At 36.0% G+C, this 27,048-nt stretch overlaps 1 protein-coding gene across 50 annotated transcripts in view; it reads left to right on the top strand.

Moving 5' to 3' along the window:
- The window catches only part of PCM1 (pericentriolar material 1), a 90,984-nt gene that overhangs the window by 38,853 nt on the left and 25,083 nt on the right, over positions 1–27,048 (top strand). For 35 of the 50 annotated variants that reach the window (XM_086380589.1, XM_086380614.1, XM_086380621.1 and 32 more), the window contains 14 exons: positions 475–611; positions 750–879; positions 1,867–2,007; positions 2,806–2,996; positions 3,589–3,792; positions 5,566–5,785; positions 5,891–6,036; positions 6,933–7,123; positions 9,369–9,540; positions 11,984–12,342; positions 21,286–21,450; positions 23,761–23,817; positions 26,229–26,401; positions 26,750–26,881. In XM_086380589.1, the coding sequence (XP_086236715.1) occupies positions 475–611; positions 750–879; positions 1,867–2,007; positions 2,806–2,996; positions 3,589–3,792; positions 5,566–5,785; positions 5,891–6,036; positions 6,933–7,123; positions 9,369–9,540; positions 11,984–12,342; positions 21,286–21,450; positions 23,761–23,817; positions 26,229–26,401; positions 26,750–26,881 (2,418 nt within the window). The remainder of the gene's footprint in view (positions 1–474; positions 612–749; positions 880–1,866; positions 2,008–2,805; positions 2,997–3,588; positions 3,793–5,565; positions 5,786–5,890; positions 6,037–6,932; positions 7,124–9,368; positions 9,541–11,983; positions 12,343–21,285; positions 21,451–23,760; positions 23,818–26,228; positions 26,402–26,749; positions 26,882–27,048) is intronic. The other 15 variants (XM_086380622.1, XM_086380618.1, XM_086380629.1 and 12 more) reach the window with 1 other exon arrangement.

Below are 27,048 nucleotides of genomic sequence, written 5' to 3'. Positions count from 1 at the left end.
CTATTGGGAGCCATTGGTACTTGTTTCACAAACTAAATACCAAAGTGAGGAAATGGAAAACTAACTGAGCAAGTGATACTAGACATAAATTATTAAATTGTTGATATAAAAGTTATATATCTGAAGAAAAATGATCTCATATCAAGAGTTCCCAGCTTCAGTGATGCAGTTTTTATCTTTTTCATATAAACTGTTTTTTGATAGTTCACAATCTAGTCAAGGAAGGAAAAGTCAAACTAGTATTTGCCAGTACTAGGTAATTGGCAGCTCAAATTATTAATGTACTGTTTTAGTTTTAGTACTTTATTTCTTGTCATTGGTAGAAGATGAACTTCATTATTCTCTAAAAATCATGCTTTCCCTACTGCTTTCAATTTTATGTGAATTTTACAACCGAGTCATATTTTACTAAGTTATGAATTGGATAATGTCTTTACATATCAAGATGATTTTAATATAATGATGCTATTTTAGGACGATGATGCAGCCAATCAAGGAGTTACTTCTGTGGAGGATTTCTTCCCAGCAGAAGACACCAAACAAAATGCAAATAACACTAGAGGAAATGCCAATAAAACACAAAAAGATGCTAGAGTAAATGAAAAGGCAAGGTATGTTAAGCTTCTGACTTTCATGTCATAAAAATTTAGTGCTTGTTAGAAAGTCTCCATAGGTACTCTACTACATCATGTTTAATGCTGTTATCAGATTTATTGGAGTCCATAAATATAATGTCAATTTAATTATAGAGAGAAATTTTATGAGGCTAAACTACAGCAGCAACAGAGAGAACTCAAACAATTGCAGGAAGAAAGAAAGAAACTGATTGAGATTCAAGAGAAAATTCAAGAATTGCAAAAGGCATGTCCTAACCTACAGGTAATTAGGAAATTTCTTTGTTTGTCTGAAGAAAGATGTTTAAAGCCTTAATGTCAATTGAAAGTACTCCTTGTCTTTTCTAGTACTAATATGATAGATTTATAAATCTTTCATGATTAAAGAAATGGAGGGACAAATGAAATGGGTTAGGGATGTACCTTTATACTGTGAAAGATAGCATGTATGAATTAACTCTGATTATTTACATTCTTCACTTGTTGGGCTGCCTGGCTAGTGATTCAGAACATGTGTGTTCATAACTATTTATTAAGATATTTTGGTTTGAACTTTGCAGTTAAGGGAGAAGCATTTCCATTTCTTACTGGTCTAAAATTACATGGTAAAGCTGTTAAGCTACTGTGAGTTTTTTTGGAAATTAAAATACTTTATTTGTAGTTTGAATATTATATGTATATATGCTTATTAAATGGTACCCCACACATGGGTGTTTGAGATTGAGCAGAGAATGTACAGTCTTTGTCCATGTCATGTAATCAGGAGTAGGGTTAATATGGGAGGGAACTATCCATTCTTTTGGAGGTTTTTCCTACACTTTATTGTTATGAATAGCTTTATTTATGAGTCAGGTTTTGTTTTCAAAGAAAAGGAGATGTATCAAGTGATATTTCTAATATAACTTTGTTTTCTAGATGTTTATCTTTTATTCTTTGTCTACATCTTTTTTCTTGTTCCCAGTCTAAATACCAGAGGAATATATGCTAGAGTTGGGTTGAGTATATGACATTTTCCACAGTAATGTTTTATTCCTCATGTTCTGGAGGGTTAGTAATACTGATCATCTTTAGCCTGCATTTTCATCTTGTTTTCTTATGTTAGGTTTTCTTTGAATCATGATGGCAATTGAGGTGTGGCAATAAAAAACTAAATATGGTACCAAAGCCCTAGAGAAATGGTGAATAATTGCTTTTATGAAATTAACATAATTACTTTAATTCTTTATAATAGTTTTTATTAATTCTTTTTTAGCTGTCAGCTGCTAGTGTGGGTAATTGTCCCACAAAAACACATATGCCAGCTGTTACTTCATCCCCAACCGTTAATGAGAATGAAGCCAGTACAAACAAATCTGGTTTTGAGCCTCATGATTCTTCAGTGGTAGATAATGAGGTATTGTATATTGCATCTTGTTCCTGGGTCTTAAGTCATGTCTTAAGGAAGAAAACTGAATATCCGTGAAACATGTTTTTAAATGTAGCCTATTATGTAGCCTATTAAGTTGTGGAAAGAAATAATTTTTTCCAAAAAGTAATTAAGTTGAGATACTTCTAAATATCTTAAGTCTTGCCCTTTATTAACAAATATTTGGCAGACTTGTATGTAAGGAATAGTTACAGTAAGTAGTATTCATTTCAATTAGAAAAACTTGTCCTTTGGCATTTTATTTATATGTGATTTGTGGAAAACATAACAACTTTCTCTCAATAGTTGATGAAGTTAATATGTCCGTGTTCAGTTGCTTAGTCATGTCTGACTCTTTTGCAGCCACATGGACTGTGGCACAGGCTCCTCTGTCCATGGGATTTCCCAGACATGAATACTGGAGTGGGTTGCCATTTCCTCCTCCAGGGAATCTTCCTGACCCAGAGATGGAAACCGTGACTTGCGTGTCTCCTGACTGTATTCATTAAGAATTAATGGTTGCCTAATTTTTTTTTTCTAATTTTATTTTATTTTTAAACTTTACATAATTGTATTAGTTTTGCCAAATATCAAAATGAATCCGCCACAGGTATACATGTTATTACTAAAATAGCATTTTAACCTTCATGGGTGTCTCAGTGTAGAAAGGATAGAGTCAGGATAGAAATTTTTGTTGGTGTTAGCAATAGTATTAACCTGTTTTTCTTTAAGGCTGAAACAAATCCAGTATTTATAGTAACTTGACTGTAACTTTTGAAATAACAGGTATGGTCAGATATGCGAAGACATGAAATGTTAAGGGAGGAGCTACGACAGAGAAGAAAGCAGCTGGAAGCTCTGATGGCTGAACATCAGAGGAGGCAAGGTCTGGCTGAAACTGCATCTCCAGTGGCTGTTTCACTGAGAAGTGATGGATCTGAGAACCTGTGTACACCTCAGCAAAGCAGAACAGAAAAGTAAGAGAGGTGTTTAAATCAGTTTAAAAAATACCACCAACTTAACACTTGTAGGATAGGCAAGCCTCATTTTCCCTCTGCATCACAGCACAAGTCTGCTATTGCAGTGAGGCTTGGGTGTTATGCATCACCTTTGTGACTCAGTGCAGCTACTTTCTGTTGTAACTTCTCATAGCATCACTTTTCTCTCTTTTAAAATTTTTTTAAAAAATTACTAAGACACTTGACCAAACTGATAGAGATTTTCTTGAGGGTTTTGATCTAGAAAACTGTCACTCATGGAAAAGTTAAAAGCTGAGGGAGGTTTACTTTAGGAATGAGTCCCAGGGGATATGATTACTGGTTTAATCTATTTGAAGAATTGTTTTGTGGAAGTCAGAGTAAACATTTTATATTACAGCAGTTGGAGAGTAACAGCCATCTCATAGTTAATTATCCCTAAATGAAGTTTTATATACACAACCCATGTATGCATATACATGTACATATATTTATGTAATTTTTTTTGGTGAGGGGTATAGAGTTTGTTTCATAGTAGGAGGTGAAGTAGCTCATCTCCAGAATGATCTGTATTTTGTCTCTTAATCTCCAGAACAATGGCAACTTGGGGAGGTTCTACCCAGTGTGCCCTAGATGAAGAAGGGGATGAAGATGGTTACCTTTCTGAAGGAATTATTCGGACAGATGAAGAGGAGGAAGAGGAGGAGCAAGATGCCAGTTCCAATGATAACTTTCATATGTATCCTCCAAACAGTGCAAATCGTAATTCTTACAATGTAAAGGAAACTAAAAATAGGTTAGTTTCAGTGTTTCAACTTTTTGCTTGATTTTAAAGAGTTTCCTGTCTTTCTGACACCAAGCAGTTCTTCAGTTACCTGAACCAAGTGCATGTTCCACTACATAATTCCAACACTAACTGCCTGGAGTTGGCCAGACTCCACAGGTTAGGAGACTCAGTCCCAAGAAGAGTGCCCTCACTTCAGATGCCACTTTAAAGTCTCGAGTCTTCAGAGCACCCGCACTTCTGTATGACTTGGCTATAGATTTTGGGATTTCCTGGCTTTGCTTTGCCGACAAAGGTCTGTATAGTCAAAGCTATGGTTTTTCCAGTAGTCATGTATGGATGTAAGAGTTGGACCATAAAGAACGCTGAGTGCCAAAGAATTAATGCTTTTGAACTGTAGTGCTGGGAAGACTGTTGTGCTGGGCAGACTCTCAAGAGTCCCTTGCATAGGAAGGAGATCAAACCAGTCAATCCTAAAGGAAATCAACCCTGAATATTCATTGGAAGGACTGATGCTGAAGCTCCAATACTTTGGCCATCTGGTGCTAGGACCTGACTCCTTGGAAAAGACTGATGCTGGGAAAGATTGAAGGTGGGAGGAGAAGGGGGTGACAGAGGATGAGATGGCTGGATGGCATCACTGACTCGATGGACATGAGTTTGAGCAAACTCAGGGAGATAGTGATGGACAGAGAAGCCCGGCGTGTGCAGTTAGGACGTGACTTAGCAACTGAACAACAACAGCAACAGCCTCTTTCATGTTCCATCATTTGCTAAAACAGCTCATAGAGCTCTGGAAAATACTTGTATTTACTAACTTATGAAAGATATTACTCAGAGAAAGAGATGTGTAAAGCATGGGTGGGTTGGGAAGGAGCAAAGAGTTTTTATGCCCTCTCTGGGCACATCAGCTGCCTAGTACTTCACTGTGTTCAACCCAGAAGCTGTCCTCACCATGCTGTTTATGAGTTTTTATGGTGATTTCTTTACACAGGCAGAATTGATTAAGTTATTGGCGATTAAGCTCAGTCTCCCTCCCTGGAAGTTTGGGGAATGCTGAAAGTTCCAACCTAACATCTGGTTGGTTTTTCTGGTGACCAGTCCTCATCATGAAGCTAACTAGGGTTTGCCAAAAGGAGCGCATGATGAATAACAGAAGCAGTTGGCACTCAGGAGATGGTCAGGAGTTAGGAGCTCTGTGCTGGGAACCTGGGACAAAGACCACATAGGGTGTTTACTTTATCACAGGAGACTGTTGTCAAGATAGATTCCAGCTCGATAGCAGGAAGGTTGATTATCTTTGATCTTCACTCTTGTTTTGGGGAATTAAGCAAAAATAAAAATCATAGATAGTAAAAAAAAAGATGTGTCAGCAAAGATGTCTACTGCATTGTTATTTATAACCAAAATACATTTCATGTATAAAAAGATGGTTTAAGTAGTTGCACTTGATGGGGTGTTATGTGGCTAAGCTTAAAGGCTTGAAGAGTGGGAAAATGCTTGTGATAAAGTATCCATAATAACTTTTCATTTTGAAGAATACAGAATTATATGAACTCTTCTCTGTAAAACATAAGTGAAAAAAGACTGAAAAGGAATGCAAAGTGATACTGTACAAGACTAGAAATCCGGAATTTTTCTCACTCTATTTTACATACATTTTAAGTTCAGTGAACTTAAAAATGGAATACAGGCGTATGGGACCAAGCAGGGTATCAAGGTTTTTTGCTAGATTTAAAATACACATAATTACATAAAATGACAATGCTTTAAATCTTGTGTTAGGTGGAAGAACAATCGCCCTTTTTCAGCAGATGGAAATTATCGTCCTTTAGCCAAGACAAGACAACAGAATATCAGCATGCAGCGTCAGGAAAACCTTCGCTGGGTGTCCGAACTCTCTTATGTAGAAGAGAAAGAACAATGGCAAGAACAAATTAATCAGCTAAAGAAACAACTTGATTTCAGTGTCAATATTTGTCAGACTTTAATGCAAGACCAGCAGGTAAAGTTTACTCTGCAAGTAAATTTTTTTAATCTTGTTTTTGAAGCAGTACACATTTTTCTCAAGTCATTGGTAACTGTTAAGGAAAATTTTTTCTTTCCACAGACTCTGTCTTGTCTGCTACAAACTCTTCTCACGAGTCCTTATAGTGTTATGCCCAGCAGTGTTGCATCCCCGCAAGTGCACCTTATAATGCACCAGTTGAACCAGTGCTATACCCAGCTAACGTGGCAGCAGAATAATGTACAGAGGTAATTTGCTCCTTAGAAGTAGTGAGAATGTGTACTCAGTGCTAAAGCTCAGTTTTAGCATTGGTTTGCAGTGTAAAAGCAAAGGTTTTACAGTTACCTTCTGGGAGAGAAGGGCTGAACCAAATTGCATTTTTGAATCTTCTCTGATTCCTGAGAATTTTATAAGCAGTGATTTTTGCCTAATGTTTTCTTTTAATTCTGTGGACCAGACTTAAAAAAAATAACTATGGTTTTCAACTTTACACTTAACCTTAGGTGAAAGTGTTGTCATTATGCCTATCTGATAGAAGTGCTAAGTGTAGTTCTTGTTGCAAAGGCTAAGTTATTAAGCATGCAGCACAAGCAAATATTTGTTATAGTAAACATCAGAGCAGCCAGTTTGTTCCACATACCATTTTTTGTTTTGTTTTTAATTAACTGTTATTTAACATTATAAATAATGTTATATTTATTATTATAAATATAATAAATATAATTATGGCTGGGTTGGATTTTCATTGCTGTGTGGGTTTTTCTCTAGTTGCAGTGAACATGGGCTACTCTGTAGTTGGCACAGGCTTCTTATTGCAGTGGCTTCTCCTGTTGTAGAGCGTGGGCTCTAGGGCGCCCAGGCTTCAGTAGTTGTGGTTCTCAGTCTCTTGAGCACAGGCTCAGTAGTTGTGGCACGTGGGCTTAGTTAATCCGTGGCACATGGGATCTTTGCAGACTAGGGATCAAACTCATGTCTCCTGCATTGGTAGGCAGATTCTTTACCACTGAGCCACCAGAGAACCCTGTGTTCCACATACTGTTGAATCATTTTATATATATATATACACACACACACACTTGGATATACTTGACATAGATGCTAATGTAACTAATCTTTAAATTACTGACTCCTTCAATTTTTATAGGTTGAAACAAATGCTCAGTGAACTCATGCACCAACAAAATCAGCATCCAGAAAAACCTGCAAGCAAGGAAGGAGGCAGTGGTGCATCACACCCTCCTTCTCCCAGTTTATTTTGTCCTTTCAACTTTCCAACTCAGCCTGTAAATCTGTTTAACCTACCGGGATTTACTAATTTTTCGTCATTTGCACCAAGTAAGTGGCCAAAAACTTAAAGGAAAATAAGTAAATGCAGAGTCCTTGAGAATAACATTTGTGTAATACATGGATTTTTATCATTTACTTTTGGAATGGTAGGAAGTGTTTGCAAAGAAAAATATAAATTCTTCTCTACTTTAATTCTTTATAGTGAGTGTTTAAACTGAATATGGTTGCTAGTGAAATAAAGTTATGAAATGTTTGCTTAGTCTTAACATCTTTGAATTATTCCACAGCTATTTATCAAAGAAAGAAATTAACTTGTCTACTGACTACTATACATCGGGTACTCTGTAAGATATTAGGAGAGAAGAGGTGCATAGGACAGCACCCTTCTAGAGGAGTTTTATGTCTTCGTAGGGAGATAAACCTCTAGGCTAAGGGTGACTGTTTGGTTCAGGCTCATATTTACTTTTATTTAGTTCAGACTTTTTTCAGACTTTCTCCACCTGTCATGTGCCATACAGTATATAAGTGGCTGGGGTTCAAAGATGAGTAAAGCTGATGCTTTAAGGAATTTAAGAGTCTAGTGGGGAAGCTAAAAGTGTCAGTAAATGCTTGGTGCTTTGTCATGGGTGCTGTAGGCTGGGTGCAGGTGGGGTTGAATAGCCTGCTTTTTGCGGGTACCGGATTGTCTGCAAATCTAGAAAGGGATAGTAAAGCTAAAGAACCAATAGAACTTTTTTCCAGGGAGTTTAGAAGGGAAAGGACTTTCTGATCAGTGGAACCACTTAGAGTTGCAAAGCAGGGGAACAAGTGTATCATGTAAAGAATTTAGAGGTCATAAAGTGTGGCTGGTGTTTTGGGCCTTGGCAGGGGCAGAGTAGTTCATGTGCTGGAACACAGCAGAGGCCCTTGTGCTGGGCAAAGAAGCTTGGACTTTCCATTGCTTACTAGAGGGGACACTGGCGGACTTTGGGCAGAGGAATGGCATGAAATTTATATTTTAGAATGATGACACTAGTCATAGAGTTGATTGAGATTGGGGGGACAGAGCTGAGAGTATAGATGGTGAACAAAAGGCTATTGCAGTAATAGCAGGAAGGGGACGATAGCTTGACCTAAGACATTGGCAGTAGTGATAAGAAAAAGGAGTAATTTTAAAAATGTTCTGGAGATAGAATGTTCAGTTAGATGGGTCATGAAGAGAGAGGAGTTGAAGGTGTTTGCCAGAGAATATATGAAGAGAAAAAGGGTTGGGAGGGTTTTGTAAATATAAATATCCATGTATCACAGTGTATTTTCTTAATGGGATTGTAAAAGTAATAGTGTTAAACAGTTTAACAAGTTTTTTAGTTCTTGAGTGTGGGTTAATACTGGCAGTAAATGTTTTTTGACTAGGCTGTTTAAGTAACAAATAATATAGGCAATTAAACGTACTGTTCCTTTTTGTCATAATACGCCTTCTACCAATGGCAGCTCTGTTCAGAGACTGTTCATTCTTCATCATGTAGTTCAGTTTCCTGAAACCTTGTTCCCCTTCTCCTCCAAGTTGTTAGTGGCCCCTTTGCAAATACCTCTGATGCAGCACTGTATGTTAAAGTATGTGATTATATTTTACTTCTCAGTTAGATTGGAAAGAACCTGAGCTTTGGAGTCATGCAGACCTGAGATCTAACTTTTGCTTTCATTTACTAGGCATTTGATCTCTAAGCCTATTTTCTCACTAGTCAAATAAATACAGTACCTATTTCACAGCATTGTTTTGAGCATTGAAAGAAGTAACATGTAATGCACCTACAGTAGAGTCTAATGCACCTGCAGTAGAGTCATGCTTACTTTGATAAATATCATGTATTATTTTTTCTAACTTTTAACTCTTAAGGAGGTGGGGATCGATATTTATCTTTGAATCACCAATGCTGAAAACATAGTAGGACTGAGCTGCAAAACAGTGATTAAATAAATGAGTGATGTTGTTTAGTTGCTAAATCGTGTCCAACTCTTTTGCAACCCCATGGATTGTAGCCCATCAGGCTCCTCTGTCCATGGGATTTCCCCAGCAAGAATACTGGAGTGGGCTGCCATTTCCTTCTCTAGGGGATCTTCCTGACCCAGGGATCAAACCTTCATCTCCTGCATTGGCAGGTGGATTCTTTACCACTGAACCACCCTGTTAGTTTATTTTAATTAGTTTTTTGTTTTGGTGGATTGGAATGGCACATTTAATTAAAACTATCTTTGAATTTTGTTTTAAGGTTAAAGGTGCTTCTGTATCTTACCCATTGTTTTTATTTACTAGGTATGAATTTCAGCCCTTTATTTCCTTCTAATTTTGGAGATTTTTCTCAAAATATTTCTACACCCACTGAACAGCAGCAACCGTTAGCCCAGAATCCTTCAGGGAAAACAGAATACATGGCTTTTCCAAAACCTTTTGAAAGTAGTTCTTCTATTGGAGCAGAAAAACAAAGGTACTTTATTGTAAACATAATCCATTATTTGCTTAAGCGTCACTTGGTGATTATATGTATTATATGTCATTTGAAAATGTAATTAGGGAGGATGTTTGTGATTGTTTGGCTTGAGAGTGTTGAGAATGAAGCTTTGACTTCTTACCAGAGGTCTCTCAGGCATACATCTGCTGCTAACGCTGGTTCAAAAACAGTTCAGAGTTTTGATCAGAGTGTCCTGTGGGATTCAGTTTGAAAGAATAAGACCTAATCTATAGAGTATCTTTGGCCTTGATTTCGTACCTTTCTTTAAGATTATAAACAGTTCACTGTTCATTGGTTTAGAACTGGAAACTAACATTAACTACTGGAGGATGGTTTTTATAAAGTGATGACTTGTTTGATTCATAGCCCCTGATTAGAGTATGTGCCCAGGGTGCATCCAGACACAATGTTGAATGCTATTAGATTGTAAAAACAAATTTTGCCAAGAAAGTTTTAGTGATACATACTATCAGTCATAGTCAGGATTTTCTTTGTTTCTCACACGTTTACTATTTTTTCAATGTGATATTCTTCCCAGTTATAATTTTGACTCAAATAGTGTGAAAGACTTACTGGCCCGGGTTAATCATTCTCTAAGCATTTTTATGGCTCAGTAAATAAGTTTTTTATGATTGTTTTAATCCAGAAAATGATTTTGATAGCCAGCTGATAAAAATATTATAACCTTTTTATTGTTATTTCCTTCAGAAAAACTTTAAAAGGATGAAAAATTCGATTTGTTGAGCCTAATACTTGTTCTGTCAGAAGTATCTGTATGATTTTGTCTTTCCTATTCCTTTATAAATATATGTCACATTACTTTCCTTTTAGTTATGTGTTGGGGCATGTCTCAAGCTCTTAGCACTTTGATAGTTTTTAAATCATGAACTTTTTTTATTTTTTACTTAATTAACAACAAATTCTTAGAATTTGACTTCCTGTTTGTCTTGAGGAATCCTGGGATAGACTGCCCTGAACTTGTTGATGCCTTTTCTTAGCTGTAGTAACCACTTTTTCCTACTAAGTCTCATTTTATTCTGTGAAAGTATCCTATTGTCAGAGCCTGAGACCGTGTTTAGTGCTCAGTTGCCATTCAAAAATGATTTAAGCAATGGACATTTATTCAAAGCCTTAGCCTTCCTGTTGAAAGGTCCCTACTTCAGTATTAACTGTATTTTATATTTAATTGATAGTTAAAAAATAAAGGATGGATCTGGATATTACTGTTTTAAATATTTGACTACTTCAGATTAGACCTCATCTCTTGCTAAAATTTCAGCTGTTATAGATTCTCTGAATTAAATGGCTGGAGATAACAAAGAGGTCAAATGAAACCTTGTAGTCTTGAGCTGGGATCAGGAAACTGTTCCTATAAAGGCCTAGCTAGTAAATATTGCTAGAGATAGAGGTAACCATTTGTCTATGCCATTTTTGCACAGAAGCATTCATAAACAGTTATGTAAACATATTAATTGCTGTGTTCCAATAACATTTGATCTATGATCAGTGAAGTTTGAATTTTATATGATTTTCATGTGTCACAAGCTATTTTTCTCTGTTTTTTCCCCAACCTTTTAAGAATATAAAGCTCATTCATAGCTCTCAGGCCATACAAAAACAGGCAGCAAGCTGAATTTGGCATGTAAACTGTAGGTCTGCTGTCTTTATCTTGAGTTACTCCCTGTAGATCAGTGTCTCCCAAATTATATTCTTAGGAACACTGTTGTCCATGTCAGGTTCTGTAATAAAAAGTTTTGTACATCCTATTCACTGTGTTCTCTTCTAAGACATATATTAAAGGACATTGGCATATTAAAAGTTCTGAGAAGTGCCTGTTTAACTTTGTTTTGCCCATTTTCCCCCAGACTTAGTTAACCATTAAATTCCTGTTAACATATTCAAGGATGTTTAGTAGATAAAATTTGGAAAGTGACACTAGACTAATAGAGCTAAACGAGGTTTAATGTGCAGAGAAATAAATTACTCGTTATGTGACCAATTGTCTTCACCAAATTCTGGTTATATTTGGACTGCTGTAGGTGACACAGATCCATGTATGTTTCCAGCTATGGTTCTTTTTCAGTTGTTTCTGTGTTTTTTTTTTTCCTTTTGTGTCCCATCCTCCCTTGATTTTTCTTTCCCACTCTTTTCCATCTTGAATGTTGGATCTTTGGAACTTGAACTAGTGAAAATGGTTTAGTGAGAAAGATCCAAAATTAAATTTTAAAATAATTTAGTAAATTAGTCTGTGTAATGTTTTCATATTTAATGTATATTTGGTGAGAATATTTTTATAGTCTGTTGACAATTTTTATTTATCTGACTCTACTAGTACACTACAAATTAAGTATATCTGGAGTTTTCCATAGACATAGAAATGTATCATTGTAATATATAAAAACTTATTTTCATTGGTAAGGAATCAAAAACAGCCTGAAGAGGAGGTGGAGAACAGTAGGACACCATGGTTTTATGACCAAGAAGGTGAAGTAGAAAAGCCATTTCTCAAGACTGGATTTGCAGTGTCTGTAGAGAAAACAACAAATAGTAATCGCAAAAATCAACTAGATACCAGTAGGAGAAGACGCCAGTTTGATGAAGTGTCCTTAGAAAGCTTTAACAGTATGCTTGACCCAGTAGATCCAACAACAGTAACTAAAACATTCAAGTCAAGAAAAGCATCTGCACAGGCCAGCCTGGCATCTAAAGATAAAACTCCCAAATCAAAGAGTAAGAAGAGGCATTCTGCTCAGCCGAAAAGCAGAGTGAAAAATATTGGTAAGTACTGAAATTTGTTGACTGTTGATAAGCCTAACTATTGGTAACCTTACTCTCACTGTTGTAAATAATTGCAGTATGGCTAGATGTGTAGGTGCTGTTTAGACCCACTTGAATAAAGTCATTTTTTAGTTACCTTTGAGAACATTTTAAATAAAATGTATCAAGTAGGATTTAATGTTGTAGATATTTTAAAACATAACATTTATTCTTTTTAGTGCCTTCTTAAAACTTCTTATGTTTCCTATGTATGGTGGTTCCTGTGAGTTTGGAAGTTTTTACTATTCTATAGTTTAATATTACACGTAACACTTTATTCATGACTTCTGGCTAGATCTGTAGGGATTCATGTAACGAAATGTGGCCCTCTAACTACATTGCAGTCTTTGAATATCATGTAGGTGAAATCACTTTTGAAATGTTTGCTGTTAATCCTTCAGGAATTGAACCTTAGCTAGTATGATAAAGCATTAACCCATATTTTATTGAAGCTTGTCATTGAGTATCACATTAAAGTTCTCTTTATAGCACTCACTATTTATGATTTTTTTTTTGTTGTTATTGTTCTCATGGGTGTTTTGTTTTTAATTTTATTTTATTTTTAAACTTTACATAATTGTATTAGTTTTGCCAAATATCAAAATGAATCCGCCACAGGTATACATGTGTTCCCCATCCTGATTTATGATTTTTGAAGAATTTACTGAAGTCTACTGCTAGATTAAAAATACATTTATTAGCTAAAATCTGGAACATTATAGCTAAACAATGCTCCTTCCAGTTTGCAAGGGACACTTTTTGACTGTGGCCTTGAAAGGTTGTTCTGTGTTCAAGGATATAGTATTTGGTGCTTGAGAACAAAATATTCTAGGCTTATAATCAGAAAAGTTTGAAAACTGACTGCACCCACTGACTCCCTCTCTTGGAAGCTACAATATGTATAAGTATAGTAGGAGATCCAACCAGTCCATTCTAAAGGAAATGAGTCCTGAATATTCATTGGAAGGACTGATGCTGAAGCTGAAACTCCAGTACTTTGGCCACCTGATGCAAAGAGCTGACTCATTTGAAAAGACCCTGATGCTGGGAAACATTGAGGGCAGGAGGAGAAGGGGACGACAGAGGATGAGATGGCTGGATGGCATCACCAACTCAGTGGACATGGGTTTGGGTGGACTCCGGGAGTTGGTGATGGACAGGGAGGCCTGGCATGCTGCGGTTCATGGGGTCACAGAGTCAGACATGACTGAGCGACTGAACTGAACTGAACTGAAGGGTCCTAGGGCACTTTGCAGTTAAAAATCCACTTGTGAACTTTGGCAGCATTTATCTCAAGCATTTTTGGATAATGGAACCCTTGAAAACTCTGATGAAAACTATGAACATGAAAAAAATACATGTACATTTTTTTTTTCCATTTCAATACTTCATGTATCCTAAAGTCCTGGACTCTTACCTCTACTCCCATGTAGAGAAAATGATTTGATGGTTAAACAAGTGGATTTGAACAGGGGCAGAATTTTTCTCAGCATATGCATTATCATCCTTGAAGTAACTTTTCAGTTGTGTAGGTTTGGGAGGAGCTGGTTACTTAGCAGATTAGTTAGTGATCTGAAACCATCCAAATGAATGAAAATACATTTGTGCCTTCTCCATGGTCACTCTTGGTGCCACTAGATAACATTTGAGTAGATAGTGATCACTTAGAGAGAGACTGTCTGGGTAACTCTGAACATCATAGTGAAGTACAATACCTGCCCCAACAAAATGCTTTTTTGTCTTATGAATAAAAGGAAAGAAACTAACATTTGTTATCCCAGCATTCTCTCTTGCAACTAATTAATTTGTGTGTATTAGCTTCTTAAATGCTAACATTTCATACAGATCTCCTTGGGAATCTTGTTTAGTGTCAAGAGTCTGATTCAGTCAGTCCCAGGAGGGACCTGATAGCCTTCATTTCTAACAAGCTCCCCAGGATTGTTGACTGGTATTGACATTGTAGTCTGTGGACTACAGTTTGAGTAACAGGGTCTTAGAGACTCTCAACCAACGTTTGGCCATGGCTACCTTAACCTGGAAATCCTGGTGTATTTGTATTTTTGAAATTTGTTTAGTCTGAAGAATTATGGTTCCAGCTATACGAGTCACCTTTTTTTCTACCTTAAGGCAAAGATGGACATTCTAATCTATTTGCTCTCACATTTAAGTATCAAAATACTTGCCCAGAACACACACATTTGTCAGAGGCATTTAAGACCATTTGTCCGTGAGAGTTCCCCTTTAAAGCTTGCACACAAAGATAAAAGACCTAATAGGAGAACCAAATTAATATATGCAGAGTCAAAATAATATGTAGCAAAATCAAATGACCTAAATGCTTGCTGTTAGAATGTGAACCATGGACAGGCAGCGTTTGTATCATCTGGGAGCTTATTAGAATTGGAGCCTCTTGGGCCCCACCTTACACCAACATTGCTTTTCAGTACACATGTTAGCAAGATTCCAGGTGTTTTAATTTGAGTATATGCACATTTAAGACTGAGAAGTGCTGAACCAGATTTATTCTTCTTTTGTTCTCTATGGGATAGGAATAGCCATGACTTCTTAGAAAAAAGAATGTTTACTTTGTCTTAAAGAAATTAGGGATGGAGGTCGATAGAGGGAAGATTGGAAAGCATTCCAAATTGTAGTAACAATAAGAAAAGTAGTATATGAGTCAGGATGAAGCAAGAAGAGAGCTTGAGAGAACTGCGGAAACAAATAGACCAGCACAGTGGGAGTTAAGTTGCTATCTTGTGAGATGAAGCGTAGACATATATACTCTCCCGAATGAACTGTTAATCTGGTTTTTCTGCACATGTTGACAGTCTTTCAGAGTTAGTATGCTAAATCTTCATTTAACTTTGTTTCCCATAGAAGGTCTTTATGAAGATATGTATTATTGCATGCAAAGTAAGATTTTACAAATTATGTGCTAATCATTTTTCAAACTTCAGTTCAAATTCAGATTTTATGAGTTTAGCATGATTTCTTGGCATTGCTGGATGGGTACTTGAGTTATCAGACATATAACTTGGTTATCAGACCCATAATTTGGCTCTGTCTACCAGGCCTGTTTCCTCTTTTGATGTTATTAGAGGAGTAGAAGCACATAGTTGAGATGGTCCTCGTTCTTTTGGGAAATTGGTTGGGACTGTTTGTGTAATGACTTTGGGGTTCTACCCAGCCCTGAATCTTTCCATTTCTTTCCCCGCTCTTTGTGCTCGCTGAAGACTGAGGTTAAATAAATGTCCAGCGTCAGGCAAGACAAGTCCTGACGGATGTGGCCCTCTTTAGACCCAGAGAGTTTATTGCTCACAAAGTCAGAGAAAGGAAGGGTGGCCAAAAGCGCCAGCTCCCCGTGTCCCTTATTCCACCACAAGGGCGACACCGAGACAGCGGTTGCATCATGAGTGGTGGGACGCCCTGTAACTTCGAAGCCAGTGCTGTGCTGTAGCTAAGCTGCAGTACAGAAAGGAGCTGTGTCCTCAGTGGTATGAGCCAAACTTGGTCTCATATTTTATCAGAGCCTAGGAGGAGGTGAGAGATCCTTTCATGAAACCTTTCAGGGGAGAGAGAGAGGGAGGTTCCTGTGTTCCATGTTACAGGGGGACAATAAGGCCTTCTCCCAAGACTTAGATTCATTGATGATTCAATCCTTTTCTGTGTGGGAACATGGAAGGTCTCTAGGAGGCCATGGCCAAGCTGTTTCCCTATAATGGCGACTCAACTGGCTGTGGCAGCCACTTGTGCTGAGGAAAACAGAAAGGAGGTAAGGGAAAGAATGATGACGTGAGACAGGAAATAACCCCCTTATATGAATGAGGGAGAAGTATCAATAACCTCAGATATGCAGATGACACCACCCTTATGGCAGAAAGAGAAGAGGAACTAAAAAGCCTCTTGATGAAAGTGAAAGAGGAGAGTGAAAAAGTTGGCTTAAAGATCAACATTCAGAAAACGAAGATCATGGCATCCGGTCCCATCACTTCCTGGGAAATAGGTGGGGAAACAGTGGAAACAGTGTCAGACTTTTATTTTGGGGGGTTCCAAAATCACTGCAGATGGTGATTGCAGCCATGAAATTAAAAGACGCTTACTCCTTGGAAGGAAAGTTATGACCAACCTAGATAGCATATTGAAAAGCAGAGACATTACTTTGCCAACAAAGGTCCGTCTAGTCAAGGCTATGGTTTTTCCATTAGTCATGTATGGATGTGAGAATTGGACTGTGAAGAAAGCTGAGCGCCAAAGAATTGATGCTTTTGAACTATGGTGTTGGAGAAGACTCTTGAGAGTCCCTTGGACCGCAAGGCGATCCAACCAGTCCATCATAAAGGAGATCAGTCCTGGGATTTCTTTGGAAGGAATGATGGTAAAGCTGAAACTCCAATACTTTGGCCACCTCATGCAAAGAGTTGACTCATTGGAAAAGACTCTGATGCTGGGAGGGATTAGGGACAGGAGGAGAAGGGGACGACAGAGGATGAGATGGCTGGATGGCATTACCAACTCGATGGATGTGAGTCTGAGTGAACTCCAGGAGTTGGTGATGGACAGGGAGGCCTGGCGTGCTGCGATTCATGGGGTCACAAAGAGTCAGACAGGACTGACCAACTGAACTGAACTGAACTGATAATAAGGAACATCATAGTTGTTATTGCTGTTGTTGTATCAGCTGGCCTGGCGAGTGTTACTCTGAAATATTACTAACTTTAAATCTCCTGCTTTCCTGGAGAATTACTATTAAAGTGCTCCAAAGAGAAATTAGTCAACAGTAGTACCCTAATTTTGGAAATCTAGCCCTTGATATTTTAAATCTGCTGCTGCTGCTGCTGCTAAGTTGCTTCAGTCGTGTCCTACTCTGTGCGACCCCATAGACGGCAGCGAGACTCATGTAAAACCATGGTTTCCCCGCCCCGCCCCCCACCCCCCCATTTTGGTAGCATCTTAAAAGTTATAGCATGTTTCTCTCAACAATTTCAACTCTTTTGGAGGATGACTGAATTATTTTTTTTTTTAACTGTTGGGGAATTAACTGCTCCCTAAAGAGAATTTTGTGTATGCTGCATAATACATATTTTAATTTTGATTAGAATTCATTTAGCACTTTTCACATGATTCTGTAATAGCAGTCAGAAACTTAATTTCATTTATATAAATATTCTTATTAGAATATGTGCTTAGTCAGTCATGTCTGACTCTTTGTGACCCTATGGACCATAGCCCATGAGGCTCCTCTTGTCTATGGGATTCTCTAGGCAAAAATACTGGAGTGGGTTGCCATGCCCTCCTCCAGATGATGTTCTTGACCCAGGGATCAAACCCATGTCTCCTGCATTGGTAGGTGGATTCTTTACCGCTGTGCCGCTGGGGAAGCTTTTCTTACTAGAATAACATATTTCATTTTCTTTGATCTATGTTTGCTGTTAATTAAATGAGCAATAGTACTACCATTCATATCATTTTACCTGTTACTTTTGGCAAGCATACCTTTTATTGCTGTTTTGTGTAATAGTCCATATTAACCAAGAGAGCTCTTTTTCTAATAAGCTTCATGCAAAATGAGTTAGGGTAGCTGGAGAATCTGGGAGACCGACAAAGAAATCAGGAACCTATGTATGAGATGATGAAGTCCTGACTTGAAAGATGGTTTTAGAGAAAGAAAGGGAAGTTGAATCCAGATAGGATATCACAGAAAATAAACTGACAGTATCTTGGGAACTTATTTATTACTAACAGCAGCTGTTGTGATCTGGAGGTAGAAGCAGCAAGGCTTTAGAATCTGCTGGCTCTTGCAAAGAGTGTCTGGGGCAAAAGTCAGAGCTCTGTGGTTCTTGGAGAAAACTTGGTTGGAGGAAACCCATGTAGCCCCTTCTGTGAGAAGGGCACCTCGTTCCCTTCCAAGAGTAGCAGTTATTTGCCACTTCAAGGTACTAATGGAAAAGGGTGTCATTGGAAAAGGAGGTGGCATCCTGCCTACCCTGAACATGGTAGAGCATATACCTTTGCAACTGACGAGACTGAGGAATCGAGAGGCTTCCTTTTACTGTCTTGATGGGAGGCTGACAACTTACTAGCCAGAACATTGCTTCAGTGTAGTCATGAGACTTCCAGGCACTATCGGTGTGCTGCCAATAAAGCTCCCCAGCAGTTGGGTCCAGCCCTATGGGTAGATGAGAGTCATGACTAATCTAGTGAATATAACAATGCACATAGAAGGGAGCAGCAGTCAGAGAGAAGACATAGAAGCTGACCACTGGAACAGGTAAAGTCTAGTAAAAACAGAATTATTGAAGGAAATACTCACTTGAGTGAAATAAGAATACTTAAATAGAATTATTTTTAAAAAGCAAGTTGAATTATAAATTCTTTAGAACTAGAAAAAATGATTTTCACATTTAATGTCTAGATTATTTGGAAAAGAGGATGAATGCTGTTAAGTTCCAAATTACTGGCCTAGAAAATCAAAGGGAAGAACTGTGTCATTGCACAGAGCAGAAAGTGCCGCGCCGTGTTTAGTTGCTCAGTCGTGTCTGACTCTTTGTGACACCATGGACTGCAGCCTATCAGGCTCCTCTGTCCATGGGGTTTCTCCAGGCAAGAATACTGGAGTGGGTTGCATGACTTCCTCCAGGGGACCTTCCCAACCCAGGGATCGAACCCACATCTCCTGCATTGCAGGTGGATTCTTTACCATTGGGGCCACCAGGAAAGCCAGAAAGTACTAAGAAATAAAAGAAAGAGGGAAATGATTAGAGGCATAAAGACAAATCTTGGGAGCTGATAACACAAGGAGTTCTAAAGAAGGAAAAAAACAGATGAGAAGGCAATTATTAAATAATAAAAGAGTATCTTTAATGAAGGAAGACTTAAGATTGCAGATTGTTTTCTAGCCAGGAGATACAGAGAGAATGTACACACCCTCAAAGAGTCCTTTTCTCTGACAAAGAGCTCATCTTTACCTGTCAAGATGAAAAGAAAATGTTGGTGTATCCTATCTTCATAGAAACAACGTATGAATGAGATAGAGACCTGTGAAAAGGAGAGGTAACAGTTCAGTAAAGAAAGCAGTAGTTTAATCTCATTTGTTAATATAAATTCAGAAGTAAAATATTAGCAGATTTAATCTGCCAGTCTCTCAAAAGAATATTAGAATGTCAAAATGTAATCATGATTTATTATCAGGAAATCTGTCAGCATAATTTATTGTATCAAATACATTACAGGACAAATCATGTAGTCATAGCAGTAGATTAGATAAAATTTTACATCATTCCTAACGAAAATGCACCTAAAAAGGGAGGCAGTTATTTAAATATAATAAAAGCTGTTAGCTGATGCCAGTTACAAGCACTGTTGTAATGAAAATATTCCAGAGACAGAAATTAACTGAGATTCCCTCTCTGCCACCATCATTATTAAGCATTTTTTCATAAATTATCTTGACTAGATTAAATGATTGGAATAATGTTTGAAAAGGAGGAAAGCAGATTTTTTATTTTTTTCTAAGCTAGCCCAAGAGACACTGGAAAATAGCTACCTAAGTTAACTTAAGTAATTATGAAATAAGGTTATGAAGTAAGTGTATACGTATTTATCATAGTATTAATAATACCCAGTAGAAATGGAAGTGGTGGAGAGTATTTTCTTCATAGTAGTATCCAGAGCTACTGGGACAAAAAATGCTAAGGAATAAATTTAGCAAGAAATGTACTAGATCTATAGAAAAACTTTGAAGAACATGAAATAAGATTGAGCAAATATAAAACATAATTGTATTCTTAAGTTAGAATGTGTAAAATTATTTAATGTCAATTCTCTGCAAATTAATAAATACTTCAAGTGAGATTCCATTTTGAATCTCCATGGATTGTTTTTTAAACCGGGGGCAAAAGATTTCAAAGCTTATATGGAAGGACAGATGTCCAAAATTAGCTAAGAAAAGAAGGTAGATAGGAGTTGCCTTACCAGATGTTTAAACATACTGTGAAACTTCTGTGGCATTGGAATAATTAAAACAGATGGAATGTCCAGAAATAAAACCCAACAAATAAGGAGATTTAATGTATCGACCAAGCTTGCATTTTAATTCAGTGGGAAAAATATAGGTATAATCAATCAGCTCTTCATGTGGAACAAAATTAAGTTGAATTTCTACCTTGTGCTAGATACGAAAAAGCAAATGTAAAAAAGATTAACAACGAAGCTTGGAAAATTTAATAGAATGTATGTATAACCTATGGTTGGGGTAGCACTTCCTTTATAGCTCAGCCGGTAAAGAATCTGCCTGCAATGAAAGAGACCCAGGTTTAATTCCTGGATTGGGAAGATCCTCTGGAGAAGGAAATGGCAACCCATTCCAGTAGTCTCGCCTGGAGAATCCCATGGACAGAGAAGACTGGCAGGCTGCAGTCTATGGGATCACAAGAGTTGGACACAACTTAGCAACTAAACCACCACCATGGATGGGAAAGAATTTTTAGACCAAGTCATATTATTTACAAAAGGCATATGATCAAACGCTTTATTCTTCTATTATGGACATATATAGACTAGATATGATTCTTACATTTACTAATATTGAAAAATTGTTAACTTGGAGTCTAGTAGAGAATTTGGGTTATGTGAGGTCTACCATGTAGTTCGAGTTGGGGATATATTCACTGAGGTGAATATCAAAGGACAGTGAAGTGTTAGAATTTATTACTGTTACCCCATGCCTCCAAAGATTATTACAAAGATATTTCTAAGACATATTCTTTACTCTTTTGATTTCTTCTTAAACAAAGCCCTCACAACATTATAAATTAAGTTACTCGTACTATTTCACTATGGAAATCAGTTTCCCTTTCAGTTTGAGTTAGTTGCAACTGATAACAGTTGTCAATTTTTTTACTCAAGGGTATGAAAGTGCCAGTGTGTCTAGCACATGTGAACCTTGCAAAAGTAGAAACAGACATTCAGCCCAGACCGAAGAGCCTGTTCAAGCAAAAGTACTCAGCAGAAAGAAACATGAGCAGCTGGAAAAAGTCATAAGATGTAGTAGGTCTACAGAAATATCTTCAGGTATGTTCTGTTTTGGTTTGTTTTAATTTAAGGATTTATTCATCCTAGATTTGAAAAGCTATATTACAACTAGCTGAAAATTGATCTGTCACACTTTCCTATCATGTATAAGGTGTTATAGTAGAGTGTAAGTACACAATTCTTGACACCAAAAATGTAAACTAAATATTAATATATTTTATTGTTACTGTGATATTGTCTTTGATGCATTTTGATAAAACTCTGAATAAACAAACTTAGTTGACATTAATTTGGTTCTCCTAATTTGAAATTCTGATAATATTATCTGAATAAGAATTCCATATAAAATCTTACCATTCCCCTGCTTAAGATCTTTGGTCTTCAACCATGCCTACAGGACAATGTCCTGTTGTCTTAATGCAACATGTCTGGCCAGCAGAATTTGATTCCTTCCTGCCTGCCTCTCCAGACTCCTTTCTCATACCCTCTGCCTTGAACTTGACTCTCACTGACATTTTTTCATAGCCACCGCAAGAGTTGTCTCACCTTGACAGTTGCCTTTTTTGCCTCAAGTCCTTTTCTTTGTAAGCCCTTTTCTCTGCTGGCTCTTAAATAAAATCTTAATTCTGTAATTATATCCAAGTCCAAGCAGGGATAGGTTCCCTTTTCCTTTTTGTTTTTCTGTCAAAGCCTGTGTAAACCTTTTCTGTTGCCTGTATTACATTATACAGTATTCACCTGTTTAGTGTCTGTATTGCTTTTTTGAGTCCCTTGGCAATAGATAATATTTTTTCATATTTGTATCTTAAATGTTAGCGTGGTACCTGACACATGGTAGGCACTCAGTGAGTGTTTATTGAATGAATGGAGTCATGTATTTGCCACCATTTTAGTTTAAATACATACTAGTACTTTCCTGATTTATAAAGAGTAAGTACATCTCAAAGAAATATGGAGAAAGAGTCAGTAAATATGGACTCTAAATTTTCAGTTGTCCCTAAGACCTTTCGTGAAAATGATAATAGCAGCTACCATTTATATTATGCTTCACTGTTTACAAATTAATTACTTATGTCATTTGAACTTCATAATCCTGTGAATTTATTTTTTATTTTGTAGATGAGGAAACATTATCACAGGGGGTACCTATTTTTTCTCAGTGCTCATAAAGGACCAGTAATATAAACTGATCTGGTTTAACTGGTTCTTGGGAAAAAAGTCATGCCTTTAACTCAGTAATTGTACTTTTAGGCATGCATCCTAAAGGAAACAAAAGTGAAAGAAGAAGTTGGGATTTAGGTGTTGACTAAACATTGTGATTCCAACTATTTTAAACAAAAATCTGGATGAAAAAAAAAGTGTAAGAACATCAAAGTATTAATAATGGTTTTATGTATACCTGTGGCGGATTCATGTTGATATATGGCAAAACCAGTACAATATTGTAAAGTTAAAAAATAAAATAAATTATATATAAAAAATAAACTCCTTTATATTTTCTAAAACTTACAATGAATATTTATTTTTCATATTTTGAAATGACTTCTTCAAGGTCATATTGCTAGCAAATGATAGAGCTGAAGTTTCAATCTTAGTCTCTTAAGTCCAGGATCCTTTTGTCAAATATATTAATTCTGTTGTTCTGACCCCAGCATTTTATTGAAATTTTGTAGTTTCCATCTCCTTTCACTATCTTTATCAAATAGTGATGTCATCAAACAGACAGTTAGGTGAGGGTTGGGGAAGGGCACTAAATTGATAGGCTTAATAAATTAATTATCATTACCTAAATAGTTGATAGTTGGTCATAGTACTTCAGATCTTATTACTGTCACTTAGAAACATAACCATCAAATTTTGATGAACTAAAACAAGTTTGAATAATATAAATATTCCTATTTTGTAGAAGACTTAATTTTAGTTTTAACCATTACCCTAAAGTTCTTTGTAGCATGTTATAGTAGTTTTTGTTACATGATCATTTGATTGTAACATCTAAGGCTGCTAGTATTGAACTGTATACGATTCAGTACAGTCCTCTTGTCCCTCGAGGACTGTGGGAAGTTGCCTTGATGTGTACGCTTCTAAGAGTGAATGGTAAAAGTTTACTATATGAGAGTCATATCAGTCATATCAACACAAGTTTATAGCAGATCATTTGATATTTTCCCCAAAGAGATTATTTTTAAATAGAGCATAAACCATACCTTGTGATAACATTTCAGTTCAGGCAAATGATTTTAAAGAAATTTGCTTCTTTTTTTTTCATTCATTTATTCATATTATAGACCCTGTCTTTACTATTCATACACATTTTATGTTCATCCTTATGTCTGCCCTTTCCTACAGCACATGCTAGGAGAATACTACAGCAGTCTAACAGAAATGCATGCAATGAAGCGCCAGGTAACAATCTGCTTAGTTCTGGTGTCCGCTTTTTGTTAACTTTTACCATTGGTCCTAAAAATCCTTAGTTTTATTGTTCTAATTATTTTTTAGATTCAGTTTAGTGTGTATATGTTATTTGGCTGGTAAAAGTGAAAGAGAATTCATACCCATTAAATTCTGAAGCTTTTCATTTATAATTCTTAATTGGTAAAATTGCCTGCTTTTCTCTTACTTTCATTTTCTGTTAAGTGTGTGTAACATAACCAACACATTCATGTAGGTAATAGAAAACTTTTTTTGTAATTTAATGTTTTATTTGAAGTTATTTATTTTGTATTCTTTAAATGCTTATGAGCATTAATATTTTTGGAAACAAAAATACAGTTGTTTTTATTCTTAGCTGTGATTTACAGTGTTAAGTATTGTGTATGACTTCTGTTGTAGTTATTTTTTTCTTACCAGTCCACACGTGTAAAAAAATAAACCATTGAACAAAACAACTATGACATGTAAATACCATGATTAATAAAGGTCATGGAAAACTGCATAATGCTATTTTTGTCTTTAAACTATGAATATTTATTAGACATGTATGATTTAGAATTGTAAATATTCTTTAATGCCTCCTCTGCTACACATGAGTGAAAAAGAAAAGCCTGTTATGAACCTTTAGGAGAATTTAAAGGAAAAAAACACACAAAACAAGGATCTATCACAGATGAAGTTAAATATATCAGTGGCACTTCCTAAAGAAAAGAACTCTGAAGAAAGTAGGATAAAAACAAGATGGAGTCATAGAAATCTGGCTGAGGTCAGAGATTTTTCTAGCTTAAACTAGTGCACCTCAGTCCAGAAAGAGAATGGTAAAAACTTTCGACTTCTCTATTGTAAGGATGAAGTATATGTCTGCTGTAATTCATTAGTTGGAAATAATTTAATCGTTACTGATATATAATTTAGAGTGATCATTTTATCACATAATGAAGGTATGAAAGATATCATTAAATATGCTTTGTTCTTATATCTTTAAGATATAAGAAACCATTTAAAAATCATTTTTTAAAACAACTGATCAAATTACAATATAGTGTATGAATTGGGAAAGTTTGTATGCTGTCACATCTTATCTGGATTTTTCCTATAAGTAGAAATCTCCTACAGAGATAGTTCCAGTTCCTGCTCATAATAAATATTTTTATAGTAACAGTGCATCATAGTATATCATTTCATTTTATACTCATAAATATCTGAGGCACGGTAGGGACATTGTATATTTATTATCCTTATCATCTTATACTTGTGGAAATTGAGGCCCGAGGATGTTAATTTGCTTAGCAAGTTAATGGAAAGTTTTTTCATTAAACCACATTTGCTTTGCATTTTGAAAATTTCTTTCTTGGAAAAAGTGAATTAAATCTTAATGATCTTGCAATATTTATTTGAAAGCACAGTGTATTAAAACACTTAACATTTCAAATTCCCTGTTGTGAAAATTTAGCACTACTTTCTGTGAGCTAAAATGAACTTAAACTTAAGTATTTATCTATTTGTGGTTCTACTATTACTCTAGAAAGTTTATAGAGTTTGATAGCTAGAAGAACACTTGAAAATGTTTTTTTCGTAGAGAACTCAAAATGGGATCAGTTCCTAATTTGTGTGGAAATTTTTTTTTCGTAGAGAACTCAAAATGGGATCAGTTCCTAATTTGTGTTTTTAAAAGTAAAGGTATGGCTGTATACCTTTAAGTGTGATAACTCTTTGTTATAAATAAATACATGCAGCAGAAGTGTTGCTAAATAATAGAGTGATACCTAATTCTGGGTAACTGAAAAGTTCATTTGGGTCACTGCTTGCTTCAGCTTATACTGAGTGTGTCAGTAAGACACTGTAGTAAAATTGTACCTATTTTGTTACATTTACAAATTCAGTTTTTCATCAGTACAGCAGGATAGTAGAGATTTGAGAATCAGTAGATCTAACTAGATAAACCTTAAAGTAGTAGGTCTCCTTGGCAGCATTTCGTTTGTTCTCAACATTAACAAAATAAATTTCCTTTTCTGTAAAAAAGTTCATATTAGCAAAAAAAGAAAATAATTTTCAATTCACTTATTTTATTCAAGTGCTGAAAAATTTCCACTGATTATTCCTATAAAACATGTAAAATTTTCCAGATATTTTTCACTGAGAAATAACTTTGGTCTAAGTGATGCTAGATAATGTTATTTCTCTAGTAAGTAGTATGTATCTTGAGATTTTTAGAATTATCTTTATCCTGGTAATTATGAAGATTCTTTTTTTACTTTAAAAGCTCTGCGATAGAATTGTGTTCTGATTTTTAAGTAATTTAAAGTTGAGAGCAATGATGCAAGTTAATAGAAATAGGAATATATTTCGCCAATATTAACTTTCTGATCTTTAATATCTTCCAGAAACCAGTAGTGATTTTTCCATGTTCGAAGCTTTGCGGGATACCATTTATTCTGAAGTAGCTACGTTGATTTCTCAAAATGAATCTCGTCCACATTTTCTTATTGAACTCTTCCATGAGCTTCAGCTACTTAATACAGACTATTTGAGACAGAGGGCCTTATATGCATTGCAGGTATCTTGTACCTAAGATTCTCTTTCCTCTGCTTTCTGGTACTGCCAATTTTCCCAATTCTTTCTGTTTACTTTCTTAAATTGAAGTATGTCCTTGTTCCATAAGTATTTCAATCTGTTTCTTTATGTATTTCCATGCCATTTTAATAATTTTCTTATATAGCTTAAGTGGCTTTAGATAAAAGTCTTTTTCTGACAGTTTTTCATTGTATTGTCCTGTTATATCTTTCTCATAGTTAATCTTTGAGGTTGGGAGGATTGCCTTTGTTTTGCTGTCTGCTTTTACTTTTAATTTTGTGATTAAACACAAATGTTTTTCATAAATAGCTATCTTCTCTCCTTATTTTAGGACATAGTATCCAGGCATATTTCTGAGAACCATGAAAAAGAAGGAGAAAATATAAAGTCCGTGAATTCTGGTACTTGGATAGCATCCAACTCAGAACTTACTCCCAGTGAAAGCCTTGCTACTACTGATGATGTAAGCTGATAATGATTAATGAAATGTAGACATAATTTCAATATGCAGCGAACAAAAGTTAAGTAGTTTGTTAATAAATTGTGATTATATGCTATGTATTTAGTTTTTAGCTTTTTTCAAAAGCTAAGTGTAATGTATTGCTTAATTTTGAGGTGAGGTATAAAATT

This window comes from Bos grunniens, chromosome 27 (genome assembly GCF_055505025.1).
Source record: "Bos grunniens cultivar Pamir isolate PY7600 chromosome 27, Bosgru_T2T1.0, whole genome shotgun sequence".
In the NCBI taxonomy this organism is placed as follows: domain Eukaryota; kingdom Metazoa; phylum Chordata; class Mammalia; order Artiodactyla; family Bovidae; genus Bos; species Bos grunniens.
This window is presented reverse-complemented; position numbering and strand designations above follow the sequence as displayed.